Source organism: Nicotiana tabacum, chromosome 22 (assembly GCF_000715075.1).
Source record: "Nicotiana tabacum cultivar K326 chromosome 22, ASM71507v2, whole genome shotgun sequence".
Lineage (NCBI taxonomy): Eukaryota > Viridiplantae > Streptophyta > Magnoliopsida > Solanales > Solanaceae > Nicotiana > Nicotiana tabacum.
In genome coordinates, this window is record NC_134101.1 from 32,376,981 (window position 1) to 32,394,477 (window position 17,497).

Here is a 17,497-nt window from a genome sequence, read left to right on the forward strand (position 1 = left end):
CTTATATGGTTGGACTCGTGAGTGAATGGGTGTTCATATTTTATAACCTTTACTCGTTTCCGAGACGTGGGCCCAGGGAGGCTTTTTGGGGCGATTTTTTAATTTCTTGTTTTAGCTTTGATTTCATTAAATAGATTAGTTTCTTATAGTTGTATTTATGGTATGTAATTGATTTTGGCTAGATTTGGGCCATTCAGAGTCGGATATTCGTGGAAAAGGCATTGTTACCGATTGATTGTGCTTGGTTCGAGGTAAGTGGCTTGCCTAACCTTGTGTGGGGGAAATCCCCTTAGGATTTGGTACTATTGTGATATGTGAGCACCGTGTACGTGAGGTGACGAGTACGTGCACGAGATATTTGTTGTAAAACCTGATTTATTTTACTGAGTAGCAACCTGTTTTCCCTTTAATTTGAGTTATACCGTTTAAATGCGTATTAGTCTGTTTTCATTCTTAATTAAGCTATTCCAATATATGTAGTTATCCTGTTCATTCTAATATCGCATGTCTATGTGCTTTAACTACTTATTTAAACTCTATGAAGCATGCCTAGTTGATTTCGATCCCCTGTTTACTACTTTCCCCGTATCGTTTTCTTCTTATGTGACTTGCCGGGAGGTTGTTGTTGTGGTTTCAGAGTGAATTGGGACACTTAGTCCCTAAACAAAAGCTTAAGTCTTAGGATTTTGACCGTAGTCGGGAGTCGGGACTGCGTGAAGACGACTCCAGAATGGATTTTCATCGATTTCGTTAGCTCCGTTGGGTGATTTTGGACTTAGGGGCATGTCTGGATTGTGTTTTGGAGGTTTGTAACTGATTTTGGCTTGAATTGGCGAAAGTCAAATTTTTAGAGATTTTGACTGGTAGTGGACTTTTTGATATCGCGGTCGGATTCCGATTCCGGAAGTTGGATTAGGTCCATAATGTCAATTAAGACTTGTGTACAAAATTTGAGGTCAATCGGACGTGATTTGATAGGTTTCGGCATCGGTTGTAGAAATTTAAAGTTTCAAGTTCATTAAGTTTGAATCGGAGGGTGATTCGTGTTTTTAGCGTTGTTTGATGTGATTCGAGGTCTCGACTAAGTTTGTATGGTATTTTAGAACTGGTTGGTATGTTTGGTTGAGGTCCCGGGGGCCTCGGGTGTGTTTCGGATGCTTAACAAATTGAATTTGGACTTAGGCTAGTTGCTGAAGATTTTCTGGTTTCTCGTGTTTTTGCACCTGCGGAGGGGAGACCGCAGGTGTGGGATCGTACGTGCGGAAGGAGGAGCACAGGTGCGGTTTGGTCAAGCTTGGTCTGTGAGCGCATGTGCGAAATGGGAGCCGCATCTGCGCATCCGCAGATGCGGAGGATTAACCTCAGGAGCGAAAAATGGGCGGCCTGGGCAGAGTCGCAGATGCGGAAGGTCATCTGCAAAAGCGGGCCCGCAGGTGCGTGCCCTGGTCCACAGAAGCGGATCTTTGGACCTTAAGCCATCTCCGCACCTGCGATGGAAATTTCGCAGGTGCGGCGTCACATGTGCGACTGGTAGTTCGCAGATGCGGAATCACTGGGCAAAAAAGGTCAAGTTCGAGGGTTTGATTTCCATTTTCAATTTTGGGACTTTGAGAGCTCGGTGTGAGGCGATGTTTCGAGGGTTCTTCAAGGAAATTTTTGGGGTAAGTGATTCTAACCCGGATTGGACTATATTTCATGTATCCATTACTATTTTCATCATCTAATTAGGGATTTGAGTTGGAAATTTGGGGGAAAATGGTAGAAACTTCCTAGACTAAAATTTTTAGTTTTGAAAGGCGATTTGAGGTTAGATTCGAGTAATTCTTATATGGTTGGACTCGTGAGTGAATGGGTGTTCATATTTTATAACCTTTACCCGATTCCGAGACGTGGGCCTAGGGAGGCTTTTTGGGTCGATTTTCTAATTTCTTGTTTTAGCTTTGATTTCATTAAATAGATTAGTTTCTTATAGTTGTATTTATGGTATGTAATTGATTTTGGCTAGATTTGGACCATTCAGAGTCGGATATTCGTGGAAAAGGCATTGTTACCGATTGATTGAGCTTGGTTCGAGGTAAGTGACTTGCCTAACCTTGTGTGGGGGAAATCCCCTTAGGATTTGGTACTATTGTGATATGTGAGCACCGTGTACGTGAGGTGACGAGTACGTGCACGAGATATTTGTTGTAAAACCTGATTTATTTTACTAAGTAGTAACCTGTTTTCCCTTTAATTTGAGTTATACCGTTTAAATGCGTATTAGTCTGTTTTCATTCTTAATTGAGCTATTCCAATATATGTAGTTATCCTGTTCATTCTAATATCGCATGTCTACGTGCTTTAACTACTTATTTAAACTCTATGAAGCATGCCTAGTTGATTTCCTGTTTTTCCTTGTTCTTTATCAGTATAATTGTAAAAATCTTGCTGTTAACTGTTGTATTTATCAGTTTGAGTTGTGTGTTTACTTTTGAGACTGCGAGGCGGTTCCTCTTGAGTTCTCCCTGCACATTTACTTTTGAGACTACGAGGTGGTACCTCGGGAGTTCTCCCTGCATATTTACTTTTGAGACTACGAGGCGGTACCTCGGGAGTTCTCCCTACATATTTATTTTGGGACTACGAGATGGTATCTCGGGAGATCTCTTGTTGTTTACCCATGTGTATTGTACTGTTGCCTTGCTGTGTCTCCTTTTGTTAAATTCTAGTCTCTCATTATACTGTATATTCTCCTGCCTTATTTATTATTTACTAGTGGGCCTGACCTGACCTCGTCACTACTCGACCAAGGTTAGGCTCTGCACTTACTGGGTACCATTGTGGTATACTCATGCTACTCTTCTGCACATGTTTTCGTGCACAGATCCAGGTTCATCATACCAGCCTCGCTATTAGTTGTGCATTTGCTGCTGTTCCGGAGACTTCAAAGTACATCTGCTCGCGTTCGCAGACTTAGGAGTCCCCCTCTATTCTCCCCTATGTCAAACACTTCCTGTATTTCTTTTATTTGACTCTAGTGTATAGAGATGTTGTTTTCCTTTTGTAGCTTGTGACTTACGATATTCCGGATTTTGGGAAGACTGTATATTTATATAATATTAGTTATTGTACATGTCGAGCGACATTGTTACTAGTTATTCAGTTATCCACTGCTGTTAATTGCCAAGTTTTACTTTCGTTTTGTTATTTTTAGCAATTTGTTAGGCTTACCTAGTCGTAAAGACTAGGTGCCGTCACGACATTATACGGAGGGAGTTTGGGTCATGACACGAGCGATTGGGAGGATTGAGTGACTGTGAGGATTGAGTGACTGTGAGGACTGAGTGACTGGAAAAACTGAATGACTGTGAGGACTGAGTGATTGGGAGGACTGAGTGAATTGATACTCTGAGAGTATGCATATGGTTTTATCACTGAGTTGCATATCATTATCATGCACACTTAACATACAGGCATAGAGATGCATTTTCCTCATGCTGTACGATATGACGCCATTCATGACTTCACATCCTCATTGACATGTGGGCATATAGATGTATTTTCCTCATGCCATTTGAAAATAAAACATACTATCTGTTGTTGAAAAGTTTTGCGAGAAAAATAAAGTTTTTACAAAACGTACTCATATTTTGGTGATTTCGGCAAAAAGATTTGAGTTTTACTGTTATAACTGAAAAGAAAATATTTATTTTCCGGAACAAGCTGAGCATTTATTGTTGAGTTATTACTGGTGTTATTTTCATTATATTTTTATGACTTGTTATTGGCTATTGGTGTTGGATCCTGACCTGTGTTCTAGCTCGTCATTACTTTCAACCTAAGGTTAGGTTTGTTACTTATTGAGTACATGTGGTCGATTGTACTCATACTACACTTCTGACACTTTTGCACCTTGCGTGCAGATATTGGATGCTGATGTTGCTGTGATCGACGGGAGATGGATTTGAAGATGTACCTGTGTTCCGGTCATAGCTGCCTTTTGTTCATGGTAGCCTTAGATTTATAAGAATATATTTATGTATATTTCGAACAGATGATGTATTTATTTCTTACCAGCTTTTTATGTACATTTCGAACAGATAATATATTTATTTCTTACCAGCTTGTAAATTCTAATCTTAGAAGCTCATGATTTGTACTACCAGTCCTTGGGGAATGTATTAGAGTCAATTAAATATTATTGGAATTGGATAGTTATTAGTTAACTTACCTAGCGGGTTGTGTTAGGTGTCATCACAACTAATTGAATTTTGGGTCGTGACATAATTGCTCCAAGTTTGATTAATTTGATGGCTTGGGTTTAGATATAGAGAAATAAAAATGAGAAAGAATATATAGGATATGAGATGGTGGACTTCAATCTTGAAGAGTGAAGAGTGATATAAATAGTTTTGTTGCGGGAATATCAACGAGTAAACAAATAAATGGAGTACATGTTAATTAATCCTACACGTTAAGAAGGTATACAAACTTAAGATTAGATCTGACTACAATTTAGAACTCCCAATCACATAATGGTATGTACGTCTCGCACATGATATGCGACTTAAGTGTAATATATAATTGAAAATTGTACTATACTCTACGGTTTTCTGCAAAAATTAAATATAAGGAGTACTACCTTCAATTCAAAGATGATTGTCCAATTTTACTTCCCAACTCCCAAGATTAAATAGATTAATTTTGTAGATTAATGACTCATTCTAGAGTTAGAATACATTGTTGGTGGTGCTTGAATAATAAGATTATAGTAAAATTTGGTTTTAAGTAATAATTTAGAGTTAGAGTAAACTTAATATTCCCTCCGTTTCAATTTGTGTGAACATATTTCCTTTTTAGTCCGTGTCAAAAATAATGACCTCTTTCCTTATTTGAAAACAATTTACTTTTATGCAATGATTTATAACCACACAAAATATATGTGCCTCATTTTACACTACAAGTTCAAAAGTCTTATCTCTTTTATTAAACTTCGTACCCAGTCAAATAAGTTCTCATAAATTGAGTCAAATAAGTTCTCATAAATTGAAACGGAGAGTATATCTTATTCTAGATCTAAGATTAAGAAAAAGAATAGAGAAATTGAATGTGCACGCACTCTCATGAATGATTCGTGATCATCACAAAGCTGACCTAGGTACTATTCAGATTTAACTTGAGCCATAAAGCTCACGATTTAAGGTCAGATTTCGTGTCCAAAAACAGGACGATAAACAAAACAAGTATTTGATCCCCATCATTAGTTTACTTTTAGCTATTAACTCCGTTGCAAAATTTTACTATAATACATATTGCGTCTGTAGCTGCTGATTTGTTGGTATGATAATTCCGAATTTAATTTGTTCGAATTGAGCTCCTATGAGTATGTTCAATGCCTATGAGTAGTCTTGAACTTTCACATATTAATCGAGTCTGACTGACGAGTGATGACTCTGCTTATAACAGCATTATAAGATTGAAGCAACATACATACATACATTAGTTCATAGTTGGCTTAATTGCATTCTGAGCTGGAAGTAATTAGTTCAGCAAGAAGCCATCCAGAAATCAGAAGAATTCCTTTCATCACATTAACAAATGCTCAGATATGGCGCAGAACAAAAAATAACAACGGTTGAGCTACTTTGTTTCCTCTGTTGAGAAGGTCGCAGACCCGAGGATGGATGTGTCGGAGTCTGTTAGGAAAATGAAGTCCATTATTGCAAAAAAGCTACACCTACAAATTAAATGACAAACGATTGAGAGAGCTACTAAAAATTGTTTCCCATATCTGATGGAGCAACACTTACCAGCTTTACTAGTCCTATGATATAAGAACTTGGAGAGTGTCACAGCCTGTGTTTTCTTCTATTTCTCTTTTAATATCCATAGCTGAATCCCCAACAGAGTCCATGCAGTTATCCACTTCAATAAGTTGGAGTGTTGGAATATCGGCAAAGCTAGGAGGGATCTCGTCGAGGTCATCACAATATTGTATAACTAGCTTCTCAAGCATGGGAAATGATTCCTCTGAAGCTTTCCATTCTTCCATAAAGAGCACAAATAATGTGAAGAATTTGAGTGCAGGGAACTCGACATATCTGACGTCTAAACACTGATCATTCCCCACAAGATATCCTCTATATACTTCGAGACTCTCAAGCTTCTGCAGTCTTGCAATATTTGAAACTATTTCTTCCGTTAGAAAAATGTTCCGAATGCACAACTCCCTAAGATTTGAAGGGAAGACAATGTAGCTGGACCATTCAACTGTATATTCATCTTCATATGAGCATAAGGCATCTAGTTTAAGAGATTGAAGCCGAGTATGAAGTTCTGGTATGGGAAACAAAGAACAACTAGGTACACTTATAATTTCGAGACTCAGTTCTTCAAGATTCGGACACCTCCACCAGACCTTCCGAGCCGCATCGCTCACAGCAACACGACAACTGCGCAATGTCTTCAAGTTCTCTAGCGTACTTTCTGAAGGTTCTTCTAAAATTGGTCGACCAGTTTTAGTATCCCATTCGCCCGTAAAGATAAATGCGTTTATATTCACATGCCTTAGCTTTGTCATTTTCCAGAATGCAGCAGTCGATGTCCTGAATGGATATCTTGAATAATCTACCACTAGAGTTTGGAGCTAGAGTAGATGTGATACCCACTTGAAATCAAATTTTTCAACACAAATTGCAAGGTACCTCAAGTGAGTTAGTGATTGTACTGCCGTAATCCAGGAACTTGGTAATTCCCTTTCATTCAAATGCAATGCCTGAACAAATCTTAGTTTAACAGGTGAATGCAAAGAATCTGATCGGTTCCATATGTTGGATTTTGGATGAGCAATGAACTGAAAAACCTTTGGACATTGACCAGAGCGCTTTGTTTCCTTGGACTTGACCATTGGAATGTTGTCCAAATGATATTCATAACAATCTAACTGCTTGGACTCGAACATTGGAATCTTATCCAATCGATATTCATAATGATCTAATTGTTTAACAAGTTCATCATGAATATAAATGCATAACCGTGATTCTTTGGAATACAATTGTTGATTTGAACTGTATGGCACTGTCAGCTGCATAAAGTACTTTTCTTCTGTAAGTCTTCTCAAACAAAACTCACGCACTAAATCATGAAGTGAGCAGTATTCTATGGCACCATTAATTTCCTGTCGGCCAGAGACCATCACTAGGCTTCTCTTAAGTAGATCATTCAACAAAATTCTAGATGTTTCCTCCATATTCTCTGAGTCAATATTCTCTACGAACTCTTCAGCCATCCACAACTTAAGTAAATCAGACACTGGAATCTTATAGTCTTCTGGATACAATGCCATGTACAGAAGACAAGGCTTTAATTGGTCTTCTAAATGGTCGTAACTCGATTGTATTACCTTCATACCCTGCTCTCCTAAAGCAAGGGAACTTAAGTCATTAGCAACCTCCAGCCACAAGGACGCCTTCCTTTCCATTTTCACAATAATTCCAGCAATCAGTACAATCACAAGAGGCAACCCCTTACAATGTTCCGCAACATGTAACCCTGCTTCCAGTAGATCGGGTGGACAACTCTCTCCTCGAAATACTTTCTTCTGCAATAATTCCCAACTCTCTTTCGATGTCAGAAATCTAAGAGAATAAGGATCACTGCAGTGCTGAAGATGCTTAGCCACTTCTTCAATTCGAGTTGTTACAATTACTCTGCTTCCATCTTCACCTTTAGGGAAACACAATCCCAGATCTTCCCATGTCTCGACTTCCCATATATCATCTAATACTATGAGATATCTCCTGCCTTTAAGAGTCTTCTGCAACTTGTCAGCTATGTCAACAGCCTCATCGATTTCGCTCTTATCACGTGTTGCTTGCTTGAAAATCTCAATCAACAATGTCCTCCTATTATGCGCTTGCGAAACAGAACACCAAGCTTTAACATCAAAGTAATTAACTATAGAAGGATTGTCGTACACTTTCCTGGCCAAAGTTGTTTTTCCAAGACCTGGCATTCCAAAGATTGAGATAACGTCTAGCTCCTTTGCTCCACCGGTTAATTTCTTCATTATACTTTCTGCATCTTTCACAAAGCCCACAACTTCATCATCAGTTGATGGAAAACTACGTTTGGTGGAAGGCTCTGCAGAAGAAAGAGTCCCTTTTCCACATGTCTCAACAATCTCCATCTCAATAGTTGAAAACTACCGCTAATTAGTGTCTTTCACACAATTGTGGTAACTATAATCTAACTGCCTTGAGTTATAACTCTGTCACCTTCATAAAAGAAATCAAAACAACATTAACATTCTTCATAATTTAGAGAAAGAATCCAAAAATAAATAAATAATAGTAATAAAGTCGTACCACAAGTAAAGTCTCATGTGTCTAAAGGCCAGTAGACCACCAATTTATACTCAAGATGAATAAAAAGAGTAAAGCTTCAAAATCTTAATTTATAACTGAAGGTATAAATTAACCTCTATTGGATATTTTCTTCCAGTCACTGATGGCATTCCAGGTCCTCTGCCCCTCCTTACATGTGTTTGTGAGTATATTTATCCATTTATTTCTCCCTTTTACTTTAGTAATATATATTTGATGCTACTTTTTCTTTTTTGGCTTCCCTTTTTTCTCCCCTTTTTCATTAGATTTTTGTATCCCTCTTCTTTCTTCTTCCCTTCTTTTCCTTTTTCACCTTTTCTTGAGCCGAAAGACATAAGTACACACTATACTCCCAGGCCTCACTTATGGTGGATATGTTGTTGTTGTTACTTTAGTAATATATATCTCTCCATCTTAGGATGGAAGTGTCTTTTAAATATACACCCATATAAGTAAGTAAATATTGATAATTTTGCAAAAGGTTAATTACATTTTAAAAGCCTGCAATTTAGCATTAAATTTCCCACCAGAATTTTTTTGCCTTTCTTTTGGTAATCGGTTAAATTTTATTTTTTTTAAATAAAAATAAAAAGATAAATAGAAGAAAGAGGGAAAGTAGGATGAAATCGAAGAGTTGCCTTCAACGTCCAGGATTGGGAACTAAGGAAATATTTTGAAGTTACAAGTTTCAAAATAAATTGATGAAAATATTATGAAATTTTCATGTTCAAATTATTTGAATTGCGGTAGGAGACAAAGGAAACATAAGGAAATTTCCTAGTTATTAAGTATTTTGGATAAGAACAACGAACAACTTGTAAGGAAAACAACGAACATTGAGCTTCTCATAAAGTAAAAACGAAACTAGAAGGTGTGAATATCACTTAAGAAATTCACATCAAAATGCTCAAGAAATCGGATTGAATGATGATCTACCTAGTGTAATTGCAAAAGAAAGTGCACTGTTTTTTTTTTGATAAAGAAAGTTGATAGAGGGATAATTTAGAAAAGCTATAAGCGTGAACACAAATTTAAACCTAGTGGGTTAGTGTAAACGAACAACTTAGAACAGAGCAACCCAGTTTATACAACAACAACCCAGTATAATCCCACTAGTGGAGTAGGTTAGTGTGTACGCAGACCTTACCCCTACCCTTGGCTAGAGAAACTATTTCCGATAGAAACTCGACCCTCTCCCTCTCCCTCTCCCTCTCCCTCTCCCTCTCCCAACCTTACTTTTGGGGTGATTCGAACTCACAACCTTCTTGGTTGGAAGTGGAGGGTGCTCACTAGCAACCCACTCTTGTCCACGCCCAGTTTATACAATTAGATAAAAGAGTAGGACAAAGCTTAGCTTGAAAACAGAATAATTATCAAAATTGTATATAAGCACAAAAGAGTCATAATATGTAAGATAGAGTAAAAGGGGAAAGATCAATTTGTCGACAAGGCTTCATGTTCCTTTGGTTTCCTTTAACTTTCTGCGAGAAAACTCACCGTAAAACTGCGACCTTCGCCGGGAAATCATCTTCCGTTACTGAGAGTGGCAACAAGAGATTAGTTGCTTAATTAGTTGCTCCACTTAGGATCCTGATACCAGAATTTTGTTTCAGTTTTTCAAGTCCTGAAGAGGCAAACTATACAAAGAACTTCAAAGTTCTCACAGATCTTTCCCTTTGGTCAACTAATACTGATATACAAAGAAAACTAAATTAACTTGAAATAGCCACCGAGAAATGGCTTTCCACTTGCAAAATTTTATGTTTAATTTAAAAAAAGAACAATGTTGCTTCCAGCTAGAAAGAAAATTCTAATTTAAACGGAGGAGTGGGAGTGGTTAGAGCTTATCACATTTTCTTTTGAAATTATTGCCTGTCCTTTTGCTAGCTTTCCTTTTTATTTTAATTAAGCTGTTTCGACTTTATAATTTTTTATTACTACTTTCAAAAGTTTTAAAAAATTGCTGACAAATATTATATGGTTTATTTCCAAGCAGTGCTGTCCCTAGGTCAAGAGCTTATCCCATTTTCTTTTGAAATTATAATCTATACTTTTATTTTGTCTCGACTCAATATTTACCAGGAGTATAATTTATACATATCATGTGGTTCAATCAGTTTGACAAAAATTTGTTTATGAATCGGAATGATCATCTATCATCTATATTACTATGAACATATTTTGGATGGTTCATTCATCTGCTGTAAATTTATGTCACTTTTTTAATAGTATTATGTTCAATAATCAGTTCGCATATTTCATTTTCATGTAAAGATCATTCTTTTCCTTGATCTAATGTTAAGTGTAAGAACTAGACAAATAACTAAGCCTTAATCCAAAATCCAAATTAGTTGAAACTAAAACCCGCCGAAAATTTGCAGGCTCTAACTCCTGCATTTATTAACGACTATCAAGATTATTCACCTTTCAGAGACTAACAATATAGGAAGTTGAATTGTAACCTCAACTTCAAAGTTAAAAAAGATTCCTAGTAAGAAACCCAGACAGTGGAAATAGAGCAGGGAATTTACAGCTTTTAAATATTTTTTTACACATCGCATAGAACTTAAACTCTTTTTTGTTTATGAGCGTGTTTTCTTTTGTAATTTTTAATTTGCGAAGATTTTAAAGGGATGCATTGTTACATTCAAACCAAATCTTCACAACCACAAATAAGCACTATAATAATTTGTCCTTACAACATTGACACATACACATTGATCCAAGACAAAATAAAATTATAAAAAAAAAAAAAAATCAGTATAATCTCATAAGTGAAGTCTGGGGAGGGTAGTATATACGCGGCCTTACTCCTATTTTGTGAAGATAGAAAAGTTATTTCCGATAGACCGTCAGCTCAGTAAATCCTAATAGGAGAATGTAAGGAAAATGAAGGCAATTGCAGATAACTATGATACATTTTGGACGGTTCATTCATCTCCTGTAAATTTATGTTACTTCTTTAATTCTGCAATAGTATCTGTAATAATCAGTTAGCGTTCTTTCAATTTTCATTTGAAGACCATTCTTTTCCTTTCTGAGTACGTTTACCCATTTCATCTAATACGAATACCAAGCATCCTCCTGTCAGTCTCATAGCCATAACTTGAACCGCTTGCCATTTAAAATGGAACTGGCTTGTCCTGGTAATTTCTTTCATAGCAGCAGTAGCTTATCTTTCCAAATTTGTGAATAAAAGAAGCTGTAGGGCGAACTGCGCATCCACCAGGTCCAAATCCATGGCCAATTATTGGCAATTTGCATCAACTTGGTCCTCCTCCTCACATATATACACAAATTAGCTCAAAAATATGGAGATCTAATGCTTCTAATATTCGGTTCTTGTCCCATTGTGATAGTTTCCACTTTCCTCCCCTAAGATGGCAAAACAATTCTTGAAAACACATGATGTCATCTTGTCTCTTAGTATGCATTTGGACATAAAAATTGTAAATTTTGAAAAAAGGAAAGTAGTATTTGGAGTTAAGTTGAAAATTAGTATTTGAAATTTGAAATTATTTTTGAACATACGTTTCACTTGAAAAAATATTGCAGTTTCGTGAATGGGGAAAAAAAAAATTTTAAAAAAGTGATTTTTCATTTTCAAAAATTTGCAGAGACTTGCAAAATTTCATGGACAAATACGTTTTTGAAAAACAAATCGAAAAAAAGAAAAGAATATCGACGGACAAACGGGTCCTTAATATGGGAAGATTCTAGAAGGTTGCATTATTACATTCAGACAAAAGAAAAATGAATTTGGATCGGAGTTACAAGTTCTATTCTAGCACTTTCACAAATTTACCCTTACAGTAGCATTATAATGAAACATACACATTGATCCATGGAAAAAATAGTTGTAGCTTTTCAGCAAATTACGAAACTAAAATGATGTTTGCATCCTCCAGACAGTAGCTCGTAGATGACCCAATTGCTTACCTGAAATTCAGAATGAAGCCATCCACAAATCATCAGAACAACTTCTTTCATGAATCTCTTTAACCGTTTAGCTGTGGCGAAGAACAAAAATAGAGGTAGTACTCAGTAGTACTACTTCGATATAAGAACTTGGAGACTGTCGCATCCAGTGATTTCTTCTATTTCTCTCTTAATATTCATAGTTGAAATTGTAACGACCCAACCGGTCGTTTTGCTTTCTAGAACCCCGTTCTCCTAAATAAGACTCCCCGTATGTATTTTTACTGCTTTATGACTTGCGGGGATAGTTAGTTCGGGATTTGAAAAACAATTCGGGTTGAAATCAGAACACTTGGTTCCTTAGTTTGGCTTTAAAAGGCCAAGTTTGACTTCGGTCAACATTTTGAGAAAACGACCTCGGAATCAGGATTTGACAGTTCCAATAAGTTCGTATGATGATTTTGGACTTGGGCGTATGTTCGAATCGGGTTTTGGACAACTCGAGAGCGTTTCGGCACTTAATAATGAAAGTTAGCTATTTGAGGGTTTTAAGGTTCTTTAAATTTGGTTTGGAGTACGTTTTGGAGTAATCGAGGTTCGTTTGGAATTCAGAGCTTAAGAATAGTTCCGTATGGTGATTTAAAACTTGCACGCAAAATTTTGTATCATTCCGAGTAGTATAAGTATGATTCAGCGCGTTCGGAGGAATTTAGACACTTGAAGTTTATATTTTGATCCAATTCGGTTTTGGGGTGCGATTCTTAGCTTCGTTGTTAATTTACGTAATTCGAGAGTTCGAGCAAGTCCGTATTATGTTTACATACTTGTTGGCGCATTTGGATGGGGGCTCGGGTGAGTTTAAACCACTAGGAGCTAAGTTGGAAAAACCAGAAATTCCAGTTCTGGTTTCCTTCTTCGCGAATGCGGAAGAACTCTCGCGTTCGCGATGAAGGAAAATGAGAGCTGGGCAATTGCCCTTGCGTTCGCGTGAAGGGCGACACGTTCGCGAAGCTTTGAATTTTAGGCCTACGCGTTCGCGTATGAGGGCTGGGTCCAGGGTGAAATTACCCTACGCGTTCGCGAAGGAGCTCACGTGCTCGCGAAGGGCAGACCATGCCAACCTTCGCGTTCGCGAGACCCCTATCGCGTCTGCGAAGGGCATTTTATGGCCTGTGGAATTTTGCCTTCGCGAACGCGAGGCACATGTCGCGTTCGCGAAGAAGGGGTCAGTAGAGTTGGGCAGAATGCCTTAAAAAGGGGCTCATCCATTTTTGAGCCCATTTCTTCCTCTCTTGGGGGATTTTGGAGCTTTTTTTGAGAGTAGTATTCACCTAACAAGTTGGAGGTAAGTTAATTCTATCTATTGTGAGTTAAATACATAGATTATGGGTAGATTATAACATGTAAATTGTGAAAATCAAGGGTTTAGATGAAAAATCTAGGTTTTGATAAAAATGAGATTTTAACCACGAAAATGGTTATGGAATGGGATGAAAATTGTATATTTGAGTTCTTAAGGGGGAGGGGATTTCAGATTTCTCCGAAAATTTTAGGAATCCGGGCACGTAAGCCCGAGGTAAATTTTAGGAATTTTATCAATTTAGGTTGGGTAATTAATCTAATACTCTAATTTCAAATTGTTAAGCATGTATTAATTATTTTATATAATATTTGGCTAGTTTCGAATTTTTCGGCACCCAGTTGAGGCTTTAACGCGAAATTGTGATCGGAAAGTGAATTTTGAGACAAGGTAAATTTCTTGTCTAACTTTGTAAGAGGGAATTTACCCTATAGGTGTTGTAAATAAATATTTGCTCCTAATTGTGGGGGCTACGTACGTACGAGGTGACGAGAGTCCGTGCGTAGCTACTATTATGCTATTGTTCGGGTAGTTTTAAGACCCAATTCATGAATTACTTGGAATTCTTGCACTATACTTGTTAAATTAAAATGCCTATCTTTATTAATATTTGTTGGAGAAATTGTGAAAGACTGCTAATGCAATTCGTATTATTTTTATATAACACCTCATTAATATTTAAGTCAAATGCTTATAAAAATATTCCTTCTCTTCTTGTGGAGTGGGTCGACCACCTCGCCAATAGATAGATGCATCTATAGATCGTGCCGCACGTCCCTCGGCAGTGTACACGATACTCTGAATCGGGCCGTACAACCTCGGCATAAATTGTGCTTAATAATAATAATTACACGATGCCATGACATTTTATTGCAGCTTGTGAAGATAAATGATTTGTTGGAAATTATTGAATTTTGAAAAAGTTATTTATCTCCGCCTGGTAAGAAAATTATTGTGATTCACATAAACCATGTTTATTTAAATATTTCTATTTTAATATTATTGACCCATAGTGAGTGTCAAAGTCGACATCTCGTCACTACTTCTTCGAGATTAGACTTGATACTTACTGGGTGCACGTTATTTACGTACTCATGCTAGATAGGAACCTTAGGCTGTCCTACCGGTGCGCATCCACGTTATCCCGAGGTTTAGTGGTGAGTTACTTTTCTGAGCTATTCTGCAGCAACTAATGCCTCTCCTTGTATTTTGTTTTCTGTCTATTTTATATTCAGACAGTATTTTGGATTTCTTTATATAATCTACTAGATGCTCATATACTTGTGACACCAGGTCTTGGCACACACACTAGTAGAATTGTGATTTGAATTATTTTCTTGATTTTTATTTAATCAGAACCTTTTATATTTTTCTTAAATCTTGCAAGTAAGAAGAGTTTAATTACTCAAAAATTTATTAAAAGAGGAAATATATGTTTAATTCACTAGTTGGCTTGCCTAGCTGTGATGTTGGGTGTCATCACGACCTATAGGTGGAATTAGGTCGTGACAACATGGTATCAGAGTACTAGGTTCACGTAAATCTCACAAGTTACGAGCAGGCCTAATAGAGTCGTACGGATCAGTACGGAAACGTCTGTACTTATCTTAGAGAGGCTATAGGGTGTTAGGAAACCACCTTTCTTCATCTCCTATCGTGCAGTTGATGTAGTACTAAGTATATTTCTCTTATTCTCTCACAGATGGTGAGAACACGCTCTACTGAGGTTCCAGACCAGGGAAGAGCTGCTCCCCCTGTTGTTAGAGGCCGAGGGAGGGATCCAGCCCGTGGTAGGGGATGAGGACGTCCCAGAGCTATTCCAGTTATGCCACCAGTGGATCCAGTAGAGGATCCTATCATCGAGGAGCAGGGCGAGGTACCCGTAGCAAAGCCAGCTCCGGTGGATTTCATATCCGTACCGGGATTTCAGGAGGTCAAAGGACGTATGTTGCGGTTCATGGACACTATGACTCAGGCCAGTTTATTTCCGGCAGACCCAGCCACATTTCAGGCGGGAGGGGGAGCACAGACCCCTACCGCACATGCTTATGGGCAGGCAGCTGCTGTATATAACACCCAAGGTGAACTACTCGTGGGCAGAGCCCAGCCAGTGGCAGCAGCTACACCTGAGCCTAGACCAGCTGTGGCCGGCGAGCCGCAAAAGCTATTGGATAGATGGACCAGGCTACATCCTCCTGTCTTTGGGGGTGAGCGACATGAGGATCCCCAGGACTTCGTTGATCGGTGCAGGGATAGACTGCACATATTGGAGTCCCATGGGGTAGACTTTGCTACCTTTCAGCTGGAGGGCAGGGCCCGTAGGTAGTGGCAGTCCTATCTTCTTGGCAGACCAGCGGAGTCTCCTCCCATGACTTGGGACAGGTTCACCCGTATTTTTCTGGATAGGTATATTCCACCCTCCCAGAGGGAAGAGTTGCGGTTTCAGTTTGAGCAGCTCCAGCAGGGTCAAATTCGGTGACCGATTATAAGGCGAGTTTCTTTGAGTTGTCTCGCCATGCACATATGATACTCCCTCCTGATACGGAGAGAGTACAGAGGTTTGTTGCGGGTTTGCACACTGGCATTCAGGCCACTATGGCCCAAGAGGTTAAGATGGGGACTTCTTATGAGCTGGTTGTAGAGATAGCCCGGAGAATTGAGGGTGTGCGTCAGCATAACCGAGAGCAGGTTATGAGAGATAAGCGGTTTAGATATTTTGGAGAGATTAGAGGTGCCCCATCTGGCGGTAGAGGTCAGTTAGTGAGAGGGTAGTCCAGCAGGCCCCCATATCCAGCACCACCGCCTCCTCGGGGTGCTCTAGTGTATCCTTATTTCAGTGTTATGCTAGAGAGTTCTTATCGCCCCCAGCTATTCAGGGTTCTTCCAATGGGCATTCAGGTCATCAGGGACAGACTTCAGGTCAGCAGCCCATTGTACCTAGGGGTTGTTTCGAATGTGGGGATTTCAGTCACATGTGGATATTCTGCCCCAGGCTTCAGGGTAGGCCAGTGTAGCAGGGTCAGCAGCCTATGATTACAGCATCAGTTGCTCCACCAGCCGTCCGGCCGCCCAGAGGTGGAGGGCAGATGGGTAGGGGTCATCCTAGAGGTGGAGGCCAGCCAGGTGGCGCTCCAGCTCGGTTCTATACTTTTTTGGCCAGACCAGATGCAGAGGCTTCAGATGCCGTGATCATAGGTATTATTTCTGTCTGCAGCAAAGATGCCTCTATATTATTTGATCCAAGGTCTACATATTCCTATGTGTCATCTCTATTTGCTCGTTTCCTGGGTATTTCTCGTGAGTACTTGGGTACTCATGTTTATGTGTCCACTCATGTGGGCGATTCTGTTATTGTGGATCGAATCTACCAGTCCTACATTGTCACATTCTATGGTTATGAAACTAGAGCAGATCTTCTGCTTCTTGAGATGACCGACTTTGAGATCATCCTGGGAATGGACGTGTTATCTCCATATCATGCCATCCTAGATTGCCATGCCAAAACTGTTACCTTGGCGATTCCAGCATTGCCTAGGTTGGAGTGGAAGAGTTCATCTGTCAGCGCATCTAATTACGTTATTCCCTTTCTGAAGGCTCGACACATGGTCGAGAAGGGTTGTTTGGCTTATCTAGCCTATGTTCAAGACACTACTGCAGAGACTCTGGCGATTGATTCAGTGCCTGTAGTCCAGGAGTTCTCCGATGTGTTTCCTTCAGATCTTCCAGGCATGCCACCAGATCGTGATATTGATTTCTGTATTGACTTGGCTCCAGATACCCAGCCTATATCTATCCCATTGTATCGCATGGCTCCGAAAGAGTTGAAGGAGTTAAAAGAACAACTTGAGGAGTTACT

At 38.8% G+C, this 17,497-nt stretch overlaps 1 protein-coding gene across 3 annotated transcripts; it reads right to left on the minus strand.

Annotated features, from left to right (window-relative positions):
* Nucleotides 1-5,547: 5,547 nt before the first annotated feature.
* Nucleotides 5,548-10,243, minus strand: LOC107768170 (putative late blight resistance protein homolog R1C-3). 3 transcript variants are annotated; one of them, XR_001644106.2, is made up of 3 exons: nucleotides 9,861-10,243; nucleotides 5,790-8,255; nucleotides 5,548-5,675 (listed from the first exon to the last, which is right to left on the minus strand). XR_001644106.2 is itself a non-coding variant. In XM_016587274.2 (2 exons), exon 2 carries the CDS (start codon nucleotides 8,165-8,167, stop codon nucleotides 6,626-6,628), a length of 1,542 nt encoding a protein of 513 aa, XP_016442760.2. In that variant the 5' UTR covers nucleotides 8,168-8,255; nucleotides 9,861-10,243; the 3' UTR covers nucleotides 5,548-6,625. The 3 variants fall into 3 exon arrangements, 1 of the variants encoding a protein (XP_016442760.2); XR_001644105.2 differs by having other exon boundaries at nucleotides 5,548-5,716; XM_016587274.2 differs by having other exon boundaries at nucleotides 5,548-8,255.
* Nucleotides 10,244-17,497: the final 7,254 nt, after the last annotated feature.